At 38.0% G+C, this 19,352-nt stretch overlaps 1 protein-coding gene across 4 annotated transcripts in view; it reads right to left on the bottom strand.

The window, feature by feature from the left end:
- The window catches only part of DCLK1 (doublecortin like kinase 1), a 246,565-nt gene that overhangs the window by 107,762 nt on the left and 119,451 nt on the right, over nt 1-19,352 (bottom strand). For all 4 annotated transcript variants that reach the window (XM_027650951.1, XM_027650913.1, XM_027650922.1 and 1 more), the window contains exon 4: nt 13,255-13,354. In XM_027650951.1, coding sequence (XP_027506752.1) covers nt 13,255-13,354 — 100 coding nt within the window. The remainder of the gene's footprint in view (nt 1-13,254; nt 13,355-19,352) is intronic.

Genomic DNA, 19,352 nt, shown 5'->3' with positions numbered 1-19,352 from the left:
ATTGTCATTAAAAAGGACTCCATGAACTTGATGTAGCATCATGAAATATTTCCTAAAGGAGAGATAAAGACATGGAAGCAGCTTTCAATAGTTTTCATAAAAAAGGTTATTTAAAAAGGAGGAGAAAGAGAATTTCCCCTCATGGTAAGCACTAATTATTTTCCATTGCCCATCCACCTAACTGCATCATCAGGTTAATCATAAGAAAGGTAAGTAGTATCACTGAAGAAAGATGTGAGACAGAAGTCTTATGGGTGAATCCAGGAAGTCTATTTCATACGTGTGTGGGAGGACAGGAAAAGAAAGCTCTGGAAAACATGGTGGAAACTGGCCACCAAAGTCAGGATTACTTGTGGAAGTGCAGATAACATTAGGAACTGTTCAGAACAAAGGTAGGTTCTCTTAAGGGATTTCTGGGTCATTTAAGGGAGAATTACGTTCCAATCTCATTCAGAAAGCATCCATTATGTGCTTATAAGAGAAATGCATTTAAAAGTTTTCCCTGTTATCTGTTGAGGAGAGAAACTACTCATCTGAAATCTCTGTCATAGTCAACATGCTAACATGACCTTATTTGTCATGGACATTCTTTATCAAATTATGTCCATAAGTGACTTTTTTCTCAAACTTGCCATATAAGCAGAAAACATTTTTTCATAAGGTTGATCTCAGGAAAGCAGGAGTGTTCCTACTGAACTATTCTATTCTATTATTTCTTGAACATTAATCTTAATGGGGAATTCATTGTTTCATTCAAATATATAAAGAGTATATGAAGAGCTAATGTGAAAACACAGATATAGGTAGTGTTATACATCACACAAAGCTGGTCTGTTGCCATACATTTGAGAGCTTGGAGGAGGTGTGTCCTTATATGCTCTAATGATAAAGTAAAAGAGCCCACAGTATGTCAATGTTCTGGGACAGCAACAAAAACTATACGAGTTGTTTTCAAACCAATAATTTGAAACACGAGTTATGAGAACATGAGTACTTCTTGAAATCTCCCACATTACTGTTTTGCTGGAAGAGAAAAGGCTGCTGCCCTACACTATGCAGGCAACACTCTCCCCCAAAGGCAAAAATGCCAAAAAGCTACATGCCTGTAATTTAATGGAGACTATTTACGTGCTTTAAAAAGGAAACTTTACCTACATTCAACTGTAGCAGTATCATTTTAATAAGTAACTATCCACTGAGCTTCAATAAAAAATCAGGCATTATACTAACTGAAGATCACTGTTTACTTAACGTATATGAAATGTCTAAGTTCACTGACAATAGGAAAAAAATATCTATAAACACAAAATTGAAAATACTGGTGCAAATAAGGAGCTATGACTATTGCAGTTTGGTTTATGGATGTGACTTGCGTAATGATGAAGTTTGCTGGGTCTGGATTGTCATTTTCAAAGTTTAAGGTTCCTTCACTCTTGAAGTGGTTTTACAGATGCAAAACAGATTTCCAAGATTGTGGTCCACCTGGGTGATGAGTGAGCAAGACCTGCAGTGGTGCTTCACTATGTTACCTGGTAATTAGAACACTAAATTAAACAAATGACAATTAAGGTTTAATGTCTGTATATCTTTTGCTTATAAATGATGGTGGACACAGACACTGCAAACTATCCTAAGAAGGAATGAGCTGAATGGAAGTGCTTTTTCTCCTGATGCATGTCCTTACTTACTAGACTGTAGACACATGCACCTTCTTACTTCTTACTTCTTCAGTTTCATGTTTCTTGTATTCCTGCATGCAAAATATCAGGACACTTGTTTTGGAGGCAGAAAATGTGGACCAGTGCCAATAAGAATTAGCCTATTTTAGCCTACCAGGAAGTCACTGGTTTTGGTACCTAGTATAGCTCAATAAATATGTAAGTTTTTAGGCTAATTACAAATTTTCCCATGGCAAGAATATCGAGCATCTTGGAATCCTGCCAAAAATGTTGGCTGCTCTGTGCTACCTTCCTATGTACCTACAATACTTACCATGAAACTACGGCTATGTTTACTTTGCATTTCTTGCAGGTTTTCCTCTCATCCTTTACCAAACATCATTCATTCATCCATCCATCCATCCATCTAAAACAGTGTTATTATCACAGCAGGGGGTTGAGAGGGTCGCTTTAGGCTCTTTTTACACCATGCCTCTGACTTTCCTATGAAAAGCTGTATCCAACTCTAGACCAATTCACCAATCACCAATCACACACTTCCCTAAATAATGCAATTACTCCAAATTCTAACGTGTGTAACTGGTATACATTTGGTTTTGGTTGGCAGGGACATGTAAGTAGGTGTAGATTGGTTGTAACGAGTAGGAAAAGGAGATGAAAAATTTGAAGCTTTGAGGAAGAAAATAGAGGAGTTATAAAAGCCATATCTTTGTTCGATTTGAACACAAGCTGTTATGTAAGTGTCTGCTGCAGTAGGTTTGTTTTTAAAGAAAGTTAAAGAGGCACACGCTGGCTCTCTTGCAGCAAATAAAGTTATTTAACATACCTCAAGGAATTCAAAATATTACAGACTGATTTTTGTCTAATTAGTGCCTCAAATCTGCCTGTAATAGGAGTACTGAAAGTTAGCAGGCAGTAATTTTTAAAGAACAAAACTATAAACTGATGCTGCCTGAAGAAATAAAACCACCTGGTATTATAATGGCTTTTTAAAATTACAACAGGACTTGGTAGCCCCTTCCACCCCCCCACCCCCCCAAAAAAAGAGAATGCCTTCAGTATCAAATACTAATGATTTAGAATGGTTTTTATCAAGTTTTCACACAGAAGAAAAAATATTGAGCTGTGACACAAGAGAAATATCAAACCAATCAGGGCCTAAGGAATCTACAAATTATACAGGAAAAAAAGACAAAATTGGAATTCAAACTTACTACAATACAGACCTCCTCAACAGTTACTTTTTACAGACAGAATCCACATGCACCAAACAATTAAATACAGCAGTCTTACTAAAGCAAAGCACTTTTATATGCTGCTGTTAAATTAATATTCACACCTGGACACACATGCCTCACACCATGAACTGTGCTGCAATGTGGGCATCAAAACCCACCTGTCATCTAAAGGCACATACAATTGCCAGCCCACCCACATTTTTGCTTCTTCAGCCTCCACAGTGGTACCTCCAGACTTACCGCAACATTGCTCTACCTATCAACAGAAAACACAGAAATTAGCCTCCCAGGTTAAAAAATGCCAAGGACTCCAGGCCTATGTCTAATTCAAAAATCCCTAAGCAGCTTTTGCCCCTAATATTAATGGGTTCTCCTTGAATGCTATCTAGTTCCGGCAATTAAATTTTACTATAATTATTTAGATAAAACTAAAGTAAACAGGCTGAGTCATCCTTGCAATAGGCTAACAGTGGGATATTCGGAAAATGTGGCTTTACTAAGAACATCTGCTAATACCACGACGCTTACTGAGGTGTGTAAAGTCCTAGTGACATTTCTTTTTCTGAGAAAGTTTAAATAATTGCAGATTGAAAATGCATGTTAGGTTGGAAACAGCCCATGAAGCCATCTTTCATTCTGTATATCACAGCGTACATCTGAGATTGGTCAGAGGAGTGTTCTGAAGTTTACACATGAGTTTATTCACAGACTGATGTTCTCTCTGAAAACTCAAGGAGACTATTTTTATTCAACATGGAAAATCAGATCAATAAAAAATGACAGACAAGCTTTACTAATATCAGGCTTTTTGCCTTACAGGAAGGTGCAGAGCATTGAATTCTGTCACTATCTTAATAGCATATACAAACTTGTTTTTTCCTCAACAGTGACAGGTCTTACTTGTACATAATGAGTTTTGCAATTGATTCATTTCTCCAAAGATTCTGATTAGACAGGGGGCTTTTCTCCCATGACATATTTCATTTTTGCTGAATATAGAGGCCAAAAAATTGAAATAGTAGATTGGCTGTATCATGACTTCAGTTCGTGGTGTTTTGTTTGTTATTGTTTCTTGTTCTTTTTTTTTTTTTTATCTCCACATCTGGCTAAAAACTTTACTCAAAACCAGCATAATTTTGGCAAATGTGACTGTGAATACTTCCATGCCTAGGTTTTGGTATAGACATCTTTGCTAACCAATTCTTTCTAGGCTTTCCCTTTTCTGCCAGTTGACTTTGGACCCTTATCAAAATATTTTGGACAGATGCAAACCTAAGACAGCTTTTGGCTTGCTTTCTGGTTGAAACTCCAGATCTCCTCCAATGTTCAAGTCCCCAGACTCTTAAGTCTAATTAACTCCACTAATTATCTCAAATTTTCAAATTGTTCTACCTTAATATAAAAAAACCCCCTTAATTATTGGACTGCTTTGGTTTTCTTTAATCTTCTATTCAACATGAATGAAATCAATATACGATTACAATATCTAATGTTCTTTATAAGACAGCTTTTTTGTAATATCATTATTCTTAACAGCACTATGTCTAAATCAATAAACATTCCCAGTTAGCATTAGTAGCATTTTATCTGCAATATGCATCTAGGAAGTTTAACACATCTCATAATATTTTAGTGCGTCTCCCACTGGTAAAAACTACACAGCTATCTGTCTGCATCTAGTCTGAGCTATGATCTCAGTAGACTCCCACTAGAATCTCAGGAGAGAGGTCCTCCCCAAAGTGATTTGAAAAAAAAAATCAATTCTATCTTATTTATGTAGGTTTGTCCTTATTATTAAATGCTTAAGTATGAATTTAAAAATTCTATTTATAATGACAATTTCAAGCAATTTATTTGATCCCAAAGTTCTGCTCCCTGTTGTGTATTTCCCATGGTTTCCCAATTTACATTTTTCTAAGTAGAAAACAATATAGCCTATCTTACAGACCTGCAGTAGAGTAACTGCTATGCAAAAATAAGTCTGTCTTATTTTCTGAAATCACTTATTCTGTAGATGTCAGTATGTGCTTGCAGAACAGAAAGAGCATGTAAAGTTAAAGACAGAAATAATTTGTATAAAGCTTCAGCAAATTTGTTCTCTTCCAGGATTTTTTTTTCTTCCTGTACGTGGGGGTCCTCATCAGAAACTGCCTTGCTCTGGAAGTTGTCTTCCTTTTTTTGCTAGAGAATCTTAACAGTTCTAAGTAGCTCTGAAAAAAATTCTCTTTTCTATTCCAGAGTAACAGGAAACACTAAGCAATTTAAATTTGTTTGTCTTCTAATCACTCTTCACTCTATAAAGAATAATTAGCAATCTTCCAAAAACTTTCCTTGACCCAGATTCCTCAGTTGAAAGAATGAAATCTCATGTTAGCCCCCTTCTTGCTTCAATAAATTTTAAGTCCCTAGGAAATTTTCTTCCAAAACAAAAAGAAAAAAAAAAAGTGTTATAATTCCTCTGGAACAAAATTTTAAAAGCTCTAACTGAAGAATAAAAGAACCCAAATCAGAGCTCCATGACCCACCACCTACGGGTATTCAATTCCATGGCAACATGAGACTTCCTAAAGATTACTCAGCCTTATATTACTTTATGCATATTATTAGCATCCAGTTCTCCTGCAGGCAGCTATGCTATGAAAATAAGTTTATTCAAAGGTGACTGTTCACAGAAGCAACCTGAACTGTCAGGTAAGACTCTTGAGGTTTTCAGTGGGAAATTTCTGTAGGTTGCATTTTGAAAATAACAGCACTGAACCACTGTTGAAGCCTATATAGTAAGCCATCAGTTTTGCAGTGCAGAACAACACAGCCATTATACAGAAGTCTTCTATTGGCCTTTATACTTGATATATTTCTGTCTGTATACACACCATCTCACTAAATGTGTATGAGTATATAAACATGAATACCTATCACTGATGTATTCCACTTTCTGATTTTATCACTTTGAAATATTATCCAGCTTGTGTCTGATTCTCTCTCAGTTGTTGTACTAAAGTTTGTGTTTGATAAGACTTTAAAAAAAAAAAAAGTCTTCTCATAAGTATTAAGGATAAATATATTTTCTTCATATGCCTTTGGAATGTTTTTATTTTATAAAATCTAATGAACTCCGCATTTTGATAATTTTTCTCTTTTTGAAATATTTTGCCAGTATAAGAGAATCTGTGGACAGCTCTGGCACTAAAAAAGTGTACACTTACTCAAGACATGACAAAACTCCAGATATAGGGCATGTATCTAGAATGGAAAGTAGAAAATTGAAATGGTACATTTAACAAGTCAGTTCAATTTTATTGCTGATGAGCAGAGTCTAATCTCAATATAAAATCTCTGATACAACACCCTACCCAACAAACAGGCAGGTCTCCAGGGCACACCCTAGTACTGTTTAGCAGACAGCATAGTTTGTTCAGGTTCTCAAATTGAATAATACAGCACCGATGATGTAAGAACTACTCATCTCCAAGCTGTCTCATACCAACTGGCGAAAATGGGACTATGTTGTTCACCCAAAAGATCTCCTGCAATAGAACATCGTTTCAGAAATTGATCAGATCCTCACAGTTTCCGGCATTGGAAATGATCTACAAACTGTGAAAAGCACAAGCATACTTGTCAAGATTACTAACACTGTATGCTCCATTTTACCAGCTAATTAACAAGACAAGAAAAGTATAGATAAACATATGGAAAAGGTGATTTCTAAACATCTCGGATGTTAAACTACTCTATGCTTGTCACCAAACTACTTAACAACTTGGTGGAGGAGGTTATAATATACAGCCACTATCTGCTACTTCCATCATCACTGCAACTGGAAAAGTAAAATGTAAAGTCTCTCCTAAAATGAATTAAAAGGAAGCTGCTATTTTGGCAGCTTCTGAGTATAAGACTGAACACACAAGCTCAAAACTAACCTGTGATCTGGAATGGAGTATTATATAAATGTGGAATAGGCTCAAAAGCTGTAGAATAAATCAACTTCCATGAAAAAAGAGATATGAGATAATCAAACTAAGAGCTTGAGTCCCAAGATCTACCCTCTTATGTCTATCAAATTTCTGTGTTTCTTTCCCAGAACTAAAAGTTTGTTTATAAAACTGGTCAGAAACATTGGAATTGCACTTTCTACATCTGAATATACAATTGATATGTTCATAGTTTGGGAAAATAGCTTAAAATGTTTGTAAGAAGTATCTTCTCCTGGATGACCTGATCAATCTAAATGTTTGCCTGGCAAGATTCAACTCAGGAAGTTACAAGACAAAAATAAAATGAAAGAGTAAAAATATCAAGCTATACAAAACCAATAAAAACATTCTGTCTACTCTGTTATTTACTATTTAATAACATTACCAACTATGATTAAAATCCCTTGTACCTTAAAATAATAATATTGATGATGTTTAATAACAATTTTTCTTTCGTTTGAAACAAGCTGAAGTTTTATATTATAAATTCCCAATATAAATGCAATTTAATTATTATGCAAATGTTATTGAGGAAATCCTTGATATTTCTGAATGCAAAATTTTTAGCACTTTTATATGCTAAATGAGCCTTACTGTGGAAAAACGTTGAAGAAATATGCACACTCAAACCTCCTTATGCAAATGAAATGGGAATTTCCACCAGTTCTAATTTATTGGATGGCATTTCATTCATACTATTTTTAACAGAGAAAGCAAATACTGCAGAAAACATATTGAAGAACATTTGGTTCAATGAGCAGAATGAATAAGCATTAATTGCAGTCTTACTGCTTGGTTAGTTTCAATGAGAGACTGTTTTATAAGTCGTAAGTGATCATGATGTTTTCTGGTTATACATATAGACAACTTTTTCACAGTAATGTGGATGAAAAGTAATAACTATGCAAATATACATGCATGCATGGTGAGGAGGTGGGGAAAAGGAAATAAGAGAGATGCACTTCAGTGTAAATCTGGACTGGAAAGCACATACGTATTCTTCTTGAAAGCTCTAATGTCCTTATTCATATCTATAAATCTGCCAGCTGATTGGAAGCAAAGATTTATGATTTAAGTGATCAACCTTTCCTGCTAGAGATGCTTAGGCAGAAAGGTGAGAAACAATGTTTCAAATAAGTAGACCTATGAGACACACAGAAGAGAATATTCAAAGCAAATAGCTTCCAGACAACAGATAAAGAAGTGGGCTTATGTAATCAAGAACATCTATTAAAAAGGCATATATTAAGAGAAATCCTACACAGAAAAACCCTGAAGTTCTGTGAATGCATTTTTCTTATGAACAGCTCATTTGACTCAAGTGTTACTATAGATTTTATTTAATGAACACCACATGATATTATATTAACAGCCACCTGATGATCACGCTAACAGCCTGAGTATTTACTGAAGATCAGTATTCGCTTTTTAAGAGTTTAACACAACAGAAACAAGTGAGTCACTCACACGCCGCCATATGGCCAAGTACTTCCACGCAGCCTGAGCCGAGATGGGCACATGGGCCAAGGGAGGAGGGGATGTACTTTCAGCACAGCTGGATACGAGTGGTCTCAGTGAGGGGATATAGTTTTTCGCAAGTTGTGAAACTGTCAAACTACTGGATAAATGAGAGACCCTATTGATGTCATTATTGTCAGGAAGGAAATGAGGACAACTAGTCATGTGTCAAATGGGAGGGAGCTGAGAGCACTCTGAAATTGTCTGCAGCCCTATGAAAGGGTGGAGATGAAAATAGAGGTCCTGGAGTAGGAAAATAAAGGGGGCATTGGATGCAAATCCACCAGAAAACCAACTCCTTTTCTTCTACCCTTTCTGAATCACTAGTCTAAATGGTACATACAGCCAGAGGACTGGTCCCTCCTGCCTTAGTTTGTTTCTGCTTCATACATAGAATATCTGTCTCCAAGGCCAAGAAGCTGTTGACATTTGAAAGTAACACACCGCAGTGGAACATTTTATATTTATGCCTCTGTTGAAAGCAAACTTATATCTCAAAGTCCCCAGAATCCACCATTACTTTCCAATTGCCAAAGCACGAGTTTTTGACGAGGGTAGAGTAAGTCAGCCAGCATGCTCTCCACTCCTAAGTTCAGCCAAAAGCTGCTTAACACATCAGTCTCTGTCCTATAAATCAGGGTAGACGAGGACCATAACTTATTTCCCCTTCTTCCCTCTTTTAGGAAGGACAGATTAATGAAAGTTAGGGTAACATGACAGTTATTAACAGGGATAAACATGATACTCCTGACCTTAACCACAGTTATTGGATCAGATGCGCGTGCATGCCTCTATGCGCTTACACACGTGTGTGGACACCACAGGACTCAGATTTTCCTGGCAAGTTGTCTGCTGCTGGCAAGATGAAGCAGTAACACTGCTGGCACAGAGATGCTGAGCAGAGGACTAACACAGGCCAGTAAAGTCAAAGTGAAATTAGGTTTCAAAGATTCCAGTCTTAATTTCCTCCTAAAATAGAGTAATTCTCATCATTGTTTCCATCACAGTAATATGTGATTTGGACAAGCAATCTGCAGTTGTTTTCACATCCAGACATTCTATATTGGTTACACTCTACTTGGAGGCAGAGACACTGGCTTTGGCCAGCTGAGACTGCAGCTTTTGTATATATGATGCGTCTCAGTATGTGATGAAGTCTGCCATACCTAGGTTTGTGCAACTCTTAAGCTTCCAAAGCACTCAGCCAACATTAACTGAACATAAAAATTAATTAAGTTTTAAAAAATTTAAGTCTGATACTACCAGCCTCAAAAACTCTCTTATTTTACAGTGCTAAGAAAGAAATATGTGTATAAGCCAAGGAAATGTTCTCATTTATGGCCAATCTCATGAGTTATTTATATTGCTAAATCCTATTTAGGTGCCTAAATAATAGCTGATTGCAAATATTTTTGTGATCATGGCCCTTAGACCCTAATCTCTGCCAAGACACAGCTGAAGGCTATAGAAAACCATTCTCTGACCTCTTTGAAAACTGAACAGTCATCAGTTAAGGAAAACGTGATTTTTGGGAAAGTTTCCAAAACTGCAAGCTAACAATGTCTGAAGCAGCCACTGCCATACTCTACAATGAGGAATTTTTCTTCTTACAAGGTGGCTGATGTAATGTGTCCTTCATTAAAATAATGCTTTTGTGCTTACACTTCCCACATAAACTTGCTACAAAAATAGCATCACTACTGATGCTTGCCAAACAAGGAGTATTTACTTCTTAATTTTATGCTCACTCACATGCATCTCCATGTCCCATTTGCATTTTTCTTCATGCAAGTGTCTGTGGCTATTGTATCTATTGATCACGTCAGATATGGAGATGATTGTTAGGAATTATAATGGGGATAGTTCCTATGGTTTCTGCATTTTCATGCAATAAACTGTTAATATGAAAACCATCTGTACATCAAGGCAGAGAAGAAACTGCAATGTAAAGTGCCAACCACTTGTTTTTTCTCTTTGATAGATCCCTAATTAAGTGACTTTTTTTAACTGATTGCCAAGGGGATATGCAATGCCTCTTCCTGAAAGACATAAAACAGAGAAGGGAGATGACATAAAGAAGGAACACACACCCTTCTTCAAGGACAGGTTTGAGCCTGAAGTCAAAGCAAAGAAAAGCTGAACTAATTGTTCAGCCAAAGAAAAGAAAATTGATGAGGCTCTTGGAAGCCCACAGATCTTTTCAGAGAGAAAGGAATCATCTGTTTCCCATATTCACAGGAGATAAGAGAAGTAGCAATGGGTTTCATTTATAGCAAGGGCTAAGATAGCCAAAAAACAGTGAGAAGGGTTCACCACTGGCATAGAACATCCCCAGAGGCCACAGATTCCTCCTCATCATAGGCAATAAAGGGGTTTGTTAGACAAGCATGTCAGAAATGAGATGGGGAATGGTAATCCCACACTTACATGGGGAGATTGATTCACTGACTTCTAGGCTGGCTTTTCTAAATTTCTGACTCTTGCAAGAGCATGCCATGGGAGCAGAATAAAGAAAGATGACTAGAGATAATGTAGACTGAGGAGTCTTTTGACTTTTCATTTCTGATAGAGTGGAATTAATCTCATCCTTAAAGTTTTTTTCAGCAACTTTATAGACATACAGTGTAGATAAGAACAGCTAAATCAGGCATATAGATGCGTTTACAAAAGCAAACCAGACATTTCTGGAGAATAATTCACATGAATTATTCAAAACAAACACTTTCAACTGAGTTGACCAAACATCTACCATCTCTCTTGTCAATAGATCTAAGTTTTATTTATTGGGAAAGAAACCTACTGTGAATGGCTCAGTTGCAGCTACCTACTCTCTTGATACTTAATGTTAGCCAAAATGAATCCCACAACAGGTTTTCAAATCCCAGAAACTTTGTCTCTTGCTTGCCTCTAGTATCAGGAGTTCTGAACCCAGATCACAAAACACGGGCATTCTTCCTCACTGAGAAGTAATTCCCAAAAGCCCAGAACTCTGATTGTTTATGTATTTATTCTCTCTCCTTTTCTTTCCCACTTTTTAATTTTGCTGTTCTTTGCTTCTCCAGCTGCAACACTTAAACTCTTATTCTCATCATCTGTCTGAAATGGAAATACTGGAGGGACGTAGTGACAGACTAACACAGTATTGTTTCAAGTTGCTTTTCAGGGAAGCAGAGACAGGTTTTACAAGACTTGTACAGTTGGACAGTACTTCCTAATTATTGTAATGTTCTTAGATTAACTACAAGGAACACACAGACACATTACAATCACACAAATTTCATTTGCCAAGCAAACAAGTTAAAACTTTCTTTTTTGTAATTCTCCAACTCTTGCTCCAATCTCAGAGGAGGTTGACTAAATGCATATCAGTTGGTACATCAGCTAAGAAGTTCTCTGATACCAAACTTCCCAAAAAAGAGAGAGCAAAGTTGATGTACACTTTTCAAAGCAATTAGAGACATAGACTGGAATCTGATTTTCCCTCTTTTCTTCACTCCTGCAGTAAAAACAGTCAATGTTCACTGAATCTTTACCTAGTAGAAAAGCAAACACTACCAAAAATAGCTGAAGTTGTATTTTCAGCCTAGATTTTAAGCTTTTATCTTTTTTTTTTTTTAAGCTCAGTATAATATGGTTTTAAGCACCAAATTTTTAGAGAAAGATAGTGCTAACTCAAAAGATGCTGATATGTCAGACAAATAAAGACTAAGGAGATACAGGTTATGTCTGTACTTTGACACGAGACCTCCAAAAAACAGCTATGTACTTCAAAACGGGATTTAGACAAATCTGTTGTCAGTACTTCTTGAGTCAGTGCTGGAAAAACTGCCCTAGGATTCACTGTGAATGATGCTGCCAGCATCATCTTTTAGATATGAGACACAAGTGAATCCAGACTATGCAGTCAACTACCTGGTCCTCCTCTCATCAAAGGCAAGGACTGCCATGCTGGCCACATAGCCACCTGGGAAACTCCTCTACTGCTCAAATGTCTTCCTTACCTTTCTAATTCCCATCCTAAAGACGTATAAAGCTACTTTTCAACAGTTAGTACATTTTGCCTTGGAGGCAACTACAGCAATTTCATTACTTCAAACAGCAGATCTGGTACACTATTTGATTTTTATTTCCATATTTTGAAGTCCTCTTGAGGAAGGCAGAATATGTTCTTGCCTCTGTCTGTGCCTGATACCAAATGTCATTCCCTTGCCCAGAAGATACCTCTTTTTTCAGTCATCCTTTAAATGACAATGTCAGGTCTTCACAAGTTGCTGCCTTCTCCTCCTCACAAGCTAATGGAGCATTTGTCTGGATCCAGGTAAACCAAGAAGCCCTTCAGTTTCACAGGTTAGTCAGAGGAATACAACTGCACCATCTTGAATTGTGAATATACAATTGCATCAAAAACAATGATGAAGTGGTAAAGTTAAACAAGCAGGCACAAAATGACTATGAAATAGTTACTATTGTAAAGAAATCTTCTCTAACCAATTTTTCAGTCAAGTTTCTCAATTGTAAGGTTCGGGAGCCTGAGAGATTGTGATAAAGAAACATAATAAATTCAAACAGCAAATAAAACCAAAACACTAAAAAAGGAGTTTTCTACCAAACACATAACTATTTCCTATGGTATCTGAAACTCAGGCTGAAGTGAAGTTTTATGCTGTATAGGTAGACAGCTTTATTGTTGCTTTTAGATCTTTTATTTTCCATATGTAGAATCAAAATATTTATTCTATTTTGGAAATCAATTTAGGTGCTACAGCTTTAGCTTAATTAGCATGACATGGAAATCTGCCCTCTACTCTGGTTGTAAACATTTTGGAAAATACATCTTCTTACCACTTTCATCCAACAAGAAGTCATCCTGGTAACGGAACTTTTCTGGTCCACATGCAATAAAAATGTCATCATCGCCAAAAAAATCCTGAAGGCACATCACCTGCAAGCAAAAAGGAAAGGAAGGTATTGTATGAAATAATCAGAATTGGAACAATAAATCCCTCTTTGCCTCCATCTCCCTGAAAATTCTTCACTTTTAATGGAATCAGCAGGGCTTCATCTCCAGATAAATCTCAAAGCTGTGTTCTGACCATCTGTTACAAGTGAGAAACACTTTTACGAACACTGCAAGGAAAGATAAGACAAAAAGCCATAACTGTCAGATTTATTACATGATGCATCAACAGGGTTTGAGGTAAATGCCTTCTGTTTGCGCACAAGGTAGCATTAAGTAGTTAGTGGATAATTAATCTGCTTTTGAGCCCACATCTCTGTCTTTTGAATGCAATAAAAGAAGGTTAAAACTTTGTATGCAGAATTAAACGTAGTTATTTCAGCAAAATCTCCCTGACAGGGAATGACATTCATATGTGTGAACTGAGTTTCCCTCACAAACTATTCCTCTATGCCAGAGTCAATGTGAAGTCTCTTTGAGGGCCCCAAGCTGAACAGGAAAGTCAGATGAGCTGGTAATAATTCTTCCAGAACTGAGTAAAAGGATAATCTCTTTCTTACTCCCAAATATGAACAGTGAAGATTACATTGGTGTACTTTTATGTCCATACATGAGATTTCAGAGGAGACCTTATTGCAGACTTTCAGTACTTAAAGGGGGCCTGGAATAAAAATGAGGACAGACTTTTTAATAGGGCCTGTTGCAATAGGACAAGGGGTAATGGTTTTAAACTAAAAGAAGGCAGATATAAGGAAGAAAATTTTTATCATGAGGATAGCAAAACACTGGAACAGAGAAATGGTAGATACTCCCTCCCTGGAAACATTTAAGGTCAGATTGGATGCTCCTCTCTGAGTAACTTGATATAATTGAAGATGCCCCTGTTCATGGCAGGGGTGTTGGAACTAGGCGAGTTTTAAGATCTCTTCCAACCCAAACCATTCTGTGATTCTATGATTTCCTTATAAAAGCTTTTAGTTCACAAGGAATCACATCAAATCATTTAAATCATATTAAAAAAAGAATCAGTGACTTTACCAAAACCTGACTTTGGACTTACTGATCCAACTTTGACAAATTTTAAAACCAAATTAGATATCTGACTACCTTCCAAAAATAAACATACTTGGTAAAGAGTGTTCTCACTTCACATTTACAAGAAGATTTTAAAATGCTATGTTTGCTTATTTTTATATAATGTTTTGTAATTCAATAGTGCACTAATGTTTTAATAGGTCAATTTCACAGAATCACAGAATATGCTGTGTTGGAAGGGACCCACAAGGTTTATCGAGTCCAACCCTTAGCCCCACACAGGACCATCCCCAAGAGTCACACCACGTGCCCTTGAGTCTTGTCCAAATGCTTCCTGAACTCAGACAGGCTTGGCACGCTGAGAACTTCCCTGGGGAGCCTGTTCCAGTACCCAACCACACTCTGGGTGAAGAAGGTTTTTCTAATATCCAACCTAAACCTCCCCTGAAACAACTTCAGGCCATTTCTTCAGATCCTGTCACTGGTCACCACAGAGAAGAGATCAGGGCCTGCCCCTCCTCTTCCTCTCAGGAGGAAGCTGTGACTGCAATGAGGTCTCCCCTCAGTCTCCTCCAGGCTAAACAGACCAAGTGACCTCAGCCTCTCCTCACATGACTTCCCTTCAAGGCCCTTCACCATCTGCGTTGCCCCCCTTTGAACACTCTCTAAGAGCTCATAATCTTTCTTACATTGCAGTGCCCAAAACCGCACACAATATTCAAAGTGGAGCTGCCCCAGTGCAGAGCAGAGAGTGACAATCCTCTCCCTTGACGGGCTGGCGATGCTCTGCCTGATGCCCCTCAGGACACAGTTGGCCCTCCTGGCTGCCAGGGCACTGCTGACTCATATTCAACTTGCCATCAACCAGGATCCCCAGGTTCCTCTTCTTGGCACTGCTTTCTAGCATCTCATTCCCCAGTCTGTACGTACATCCAGAGTTACCCCATTCCTGGTGCAGAAGTCAGCACTTTCCCTCGTTGAACTTCATATGGTTGGTGATTGCCCAGTCCCCTAATTTGTCGAGGTCTCTCTGCAGGGCCTCCCTGCCTGCAAGGGAGTCAACAGCTGCTTCCAGTTTTGTGTCATCTGCAACCTTGCTTAGTGTTCCCTCCAGTCCTGCATACAAGTTGTTTATGAAGAATTTGAAGAGCACAGGGCCTAAGATGGACCCCTGCAGAACCCCACTGGAGACAAGTCACCAGTCTGATGTTTCCTCATTCACTATTACCATCTATGCTTGACACATGAGCCAATTGCTCACCCACCACATGACGTGTCTATCCAGCTGTGTGCTGGACACTTCGTCCAGAAGGACACTGTCAGAGACAGTATCGAAAGCTTTACTGAAATACAAAAAGATTAAATCAACTCGCTTCCCCTGATCAACTACGAGGGTTACCTTGTCATAGAAGGAAATCAGGTTTGATAAGCAGGACTTTCCTCATATGAAGCTGTGCTGGCTGTGATCAGTGGTTGTGTTGTCCTTCAGGTGTTTTTCAATATCTCCCAGACTAATCTTCTCCATAACTTTATCAAGCACTGAAGTGAGACTGACAGGCCTGTAGTTTCCTTGGTTCTCCTTCTTGAAAATCGGGACAATGTTCACCAGCTTCCACTCAGCTGGGACCTCTCCAGATTCCCAAGACCACTCAAAAATCACCAAGAGATGAGTCCCATCAGGCTGCATAGACTTGTGGGTATCCAGTTGGAGCAGCAGATCCTACACAATTTCAGGGTCGACAGGAGTTGATCATTCTCGCAGTCATGGTCTTCAAGCTCAGGGCACTAAGATCCCCTTGGTCTGTCACCCGTGTTGAAAACAGAGGCAAAGAAAGCATTAAACACCTCTGCCTTGTCTCTGTCCCTGTTTATGAGGTGACCATTCTCACCTTGTAACAGGCCAATGATATTTCTATACTGCCTGTTGTCATTAATATATTTGAAAAAACTCTTTTTATTGTCCCCCACATTTCTGGCCGGCTTAAACTCCAGTTGAGCTTTGGCTACACGAATTTTCTCCCTACAGCAGCAAGCAGCATCTCTGAATTCTTCCCATGTCACTTGACCTTGATTCCACTGGGTAAACGCCTTCCTTTTTTGCCTTATTTCCAAGAGAAGATCCCTGCTCAGCCAAGCTGGCCTTCTGCCTTGCCTGCTTGACTTCCAGCAGTTGGGAATTGCCTGCTCGTGTGCCCTTAGGAGGTGGTGTTTGAAAAGTGACCAGCACTGATGGACCCCAGCATTTTCTCAGGGGACCTTACTTACTAATTCCCTGTGCAGCCTGAAGTCTGCTCTCATGTCCAGAGTCAAGGTTTTGTTGGCACTTTTACTCCAGTCAACAGAGATTTTAAACTCAATCACTTTGTGTTCACTGCGGCCAAGACAGTCCCCAGTCTCCACTTTGCTCACGAGATCCACTCTGTTGACAAGCAGTAGATCGAGGAGGGCATCTTTCTGAGTCGGCTCCCTTAGGACCTGTGCCATAAAGTTGTCATCCAGGTTTTTTAGGAATCTTCTGGCCTGGGTTGTATCAGCTGCTTGATGCTCCCAGTTGATTTCTGGCAAGTTGAAGTCCCCCATAAGGACAAGAGCAGTTGACTTGGAAGTGTCCCTCAGTTCCTCAAAGAATAATTTGTTGCCATCATCGTCCTGGCAGGTAAGTCTATAGCAGATTCTCACAATGACATCCACATTATTTGTTCCCCCCTTGATTCTTACTCAGAGGCTCTCAACTGTGCCATTGCCAACTGTGAGCTCCATACATTCTAACCCTTCTATTACATACCCCTTCACCTCTTCTGCCCTGCCTATCCCTCCTGAAGTGCTTGTAACCATCCAACAGGGCACTCCAGTCATAGGACTCATCCCACCAGGTTTCACTTATCCCAGGGATATCAAATCTCTGGGACTGGACCAAAGCTTTGAGCTCCTCTCTTCTGTTCCTCACACTGCATGCATTGGTGTAGAAACATTTCAGGTGTGTTACAAGTCTGCAGACAGGAAAGTAACACATGAAGAATCTCTAAGAATTGACAAAGCAGTTGAGAACAGTCCATCTGATCCAGACAAACCCCCTCAAAAAAACCAGGGGAGGGCAATTCAGCATTTAAAGCCTACAAAACCACAAGTGAAAGAATTAGCTAATGAGATTTTGCTAGATTTGGGCATAAAAAAAGCACTATCCTCTCAAACCAGAGTAACTGGTGTTTAGGTATTATAAAATTCATATCATGCTTCCCAGAAACATGCCTGAAGGCATCTACAACAGTTATGAGCCTCTATGGTAGAAATATTTTAAAGAAGAAAAATAGTGGTACATGTCATGACTAGTTTATAGAGTAAGATTTATAATTAAAACAATTTTAAAGGTAGAACATTAGCAAATGAAAAATAGAAAATTGAGAGAAAAACAACTAGAGGAAATAAACACCCCCCAAAAAAGACAAAGGTACTTCCTAAATTATCCTTTCTTTAAGCAATGCATATAGTTTTAAATTCAGGTGCACTGCAACCGTATTCTTATGACCATTATCACCCTAACACCACACTGTACCTGAACACCAGCATCAAAAACGTAAATATTTGATAGAGCTTTTTACCATGTTCCTACTTAGTTTACGTTCTATTAGTGTATCAGCCTTAGCAACCTTTAAATAAACTCATTTATTTCCCATCTTTTTTTTTGTCCATAAGACATATCCCGCCTGTCTTCCCACCCCATACTCCCACCAAGCTTCAAACATCTCTTCCTTTCAGTCAAGTTCCTCTGAAATTGCCACCTCTCCCACAGCATGTACAAAACTACTAATTTGCAGATTAACATTAAAAATCCTGTGATTTCCTGTTTGCCTCCTAAGTTTGACACACTTCTGGGGAGAGATAACCTCTACATTTGCATTTATACTAAGTAGAATATTAGAACCAAACTAGTAATGGGCGACTCTGGGCACAAAGTTGAGCTATTTTGACAACAAGCATAAATAAAAATTCAATTCATATCTGATTTTAAAAAATTTATGGATTTAATAAAACTCAAAAATGCTTGGCTCTGCACAGTTAAGACAGTTCTTTCAAGCCTAAAAAAAGACATTAAAATGCAGGTAGCTCAACTACGCCAATATTTAAAGCATCTCAGGTTCAATCAGTTCAATTTATATGCAAATAAGACAGAAAATAGGATTAACATGTGAAAAATAATTTGTTCTTAGATATCTTTGGCTTTTATTAAACTTTACACTTAACACTTAAAAAGTTCTTATGCTTGCCTCTTTTCTCTTTGCCCTCAGTTTCATACTCTGTATGTAAAATTACAGGGGTTTTTTGCCTCCTAAGATTTTAATTTGGGCATTATAATTCTAGCTCTTAGAAAGCTCATAACAAGATCATAATTTCCCTCCAAATCCATCTTCCTCTGGAATAACTTCTCTTAAGGTTTCCAGTATCTTTTTATACTATAAGTGAAAGGCCTTAAATGTCCTTCCCTGTCTGCATTTTTCATCCTTTCTGTCTCAGCATTCCTAGCACTCTGTGCTCCCAGGTTCACACTTCTCAGAGGTTACATTGAAAAGTCCTTCCAGAAGGCATCTAACAAATACACAGCACCTCCTTCCAGGTTTTTTTGGAGAGAAATGAGCAAGCACTTCCTATTCACACTCAGTCACCAGCTAAGCAACAGGACACACTTTTTATTACCCATTTTCACTTCTGGAAAACACAGTTCCTCAAAAGTTATAGTTTAGAAGATCAATAATTTGTATCACCTAAGCTGGATTGTGCAAGTGCTTAAGAGGTCAGCGTGCTCTGTTGCATGTGTTTAGCTTTAAAATTAATCAGTTTTTAAAACAGTGAATTAGAAAAGCCTCCCTTGAACATTTTTATTGTTTTCAGGTCAGAGAATCTATCTTCTTCTTTTTCACAAATAAGTTTTTATCTTTCATATTTCACCAAG

Source organism: Corapipo altera, unplaced genomic scaffold (assembly GCF_003945725.1).
Source record: "Corapipo altera isolate COAL_440 unplaced genomic scaffold, ASM394572v1 0, whole genome shotgun sequence".
NCBI classification, from domain to species: Eukaryota; Metazoa; Chordata; class Aves; order Passeriformes; family Pipridae; genus Corapipo; species Corapipo altera.
Note: the sequence above shows the minus strand (reverse complement) of the source record. Positions and strands in the feature narration are given on the sequence as shown.